This window comes from Merops nubicus, unplaced genomic scaffold (assembly GCF_000691845.1).
Source record: "Merops nubicus isolate BGI_N331 unplaced genomic scaffold, ASM69184v1 scaffold28854, whole genome shotgun sequence".
NCBI lineage: Eukaryota > Metazoa > Chordata > Aves > Coraciiformes > Meropidae > Merops > Merops nubicus.
In genome coordinates this window covers 1-1,026 of record NW_008602689.1, presented here as the reverse complement: position 1 = coordinate 1,026, position 1,026 = coordinate 1, and the positions used below count along the sequence as shown (strand labels likewise).

At 49.4% G+C, this 1,026-nt stretch overlaps 1 protein-coding gene across 1 annotated transcript in view; it reads right to left on the bottom strand.

Moving 5' to 3' along the window:
* LOC103771156 (nuclear receptor subfamily 4 group A member 2) overlaps positions 1-853 on the bottom strand; it is a gene marked incomplete at its 5' end in the record, with an annotated part of 1,176 nt that extends 323 nt beyond the window's left edge. Inside the window, 2 exons of the mRNA XM_008938444.1 lie at positions 25-198; positions 658-853. Of these exons, the coding sequence (XP_008936692.1) occupies positions 25-198; positions 658-853 (370 nt within the window). The remainder of the gene's footprint in view (positions 1-24; positions 199-657) is intronic.
* Positions 854-1,026: the final 173 nt, after the last annotated feature.

Sequence of the window (1,026 nt, the reverse complement as noted above, 5' to 3'; positions counted from 1 at the left end):
CTGCGGGGGAGGGGGGACACCCACCTGTGACCATGGCCAGGGCAGCGATGCAGGAGAAGGCAGAGATATCGATGTTCATGTTTTGCAGGTTGGAGGAGAATTCCACAATGGAATCGATCCACTCGACGCACTGCAACCGGTGCAGGACCACCCCGTTGCAGAAGATGAGCTTGCCCTCCACCGGATTTGACCTGGAAGGAATGTGACAACCCCAAAATGAACAGATGAATGGATGGGTAAAAAAGGGGAAACTAGATAGGGAGAGAAAAAGAATGAAAAGAAAGAAGGAGGAAAAAAAAGAGAGAAAGGCAAAAGATTTAAAAGGGAGAGAAAAAAAAAAAAGAAAGGAGAAAAAGAGAGGAAAAAACAGAGAATGAAAAAATAAAATAGAGACGGGAGAGCGAAATAGAAAAAAAAAGAAAAAGAGAAAGAAAAAAAAAGAATAGAGAAGATGAGGGGAGAAAAGCTAAACAACTAATTACTTGAGGAGCAATAAATGAAGGATTTAAGAGGCACCTAATTACCGAGGAGTTAATAAAACGCGGATCAGTGGACCTTGAAGGGTTCTGACTCCGCAGCCGACCCGACGCGCCCCCCCCGGCCCCGGCCGCTCACCTGTACGCCAGCCGCCCCGCCCCCCGGCCGCTCCCCTGTCCGCCAGCCGCAGCACGAAGAGCTCCAGGAAGGCGGACTCGAAGAGCAGGTCCTGGTCCGTTTTGGGGAGATCGGTGAAGCCGGGGATTTTTTCTGCCCACCCTCGGATGATCTCCATGGAGCCGGTCAAGAGATCATAGAACTGCTGGATGTGCTGAGTGTCGTCGCCGCTCATCTGGTAGTCGGGGTTAGCCTGGAACTGGAAATTCATTTCCAAAAGCGCTTAATGAGGTTCTCCGAAGTATATAACCCGTGAAATTGCTAACCCCGTTTCTAGTCGGGGAGCCAGGTTTTCATAACAATTAAACCTCTCTCTGACCAGCACGGAAATGAGATATTCCGGGGCAATTAATTCAATTAGGAGCGGCGCTA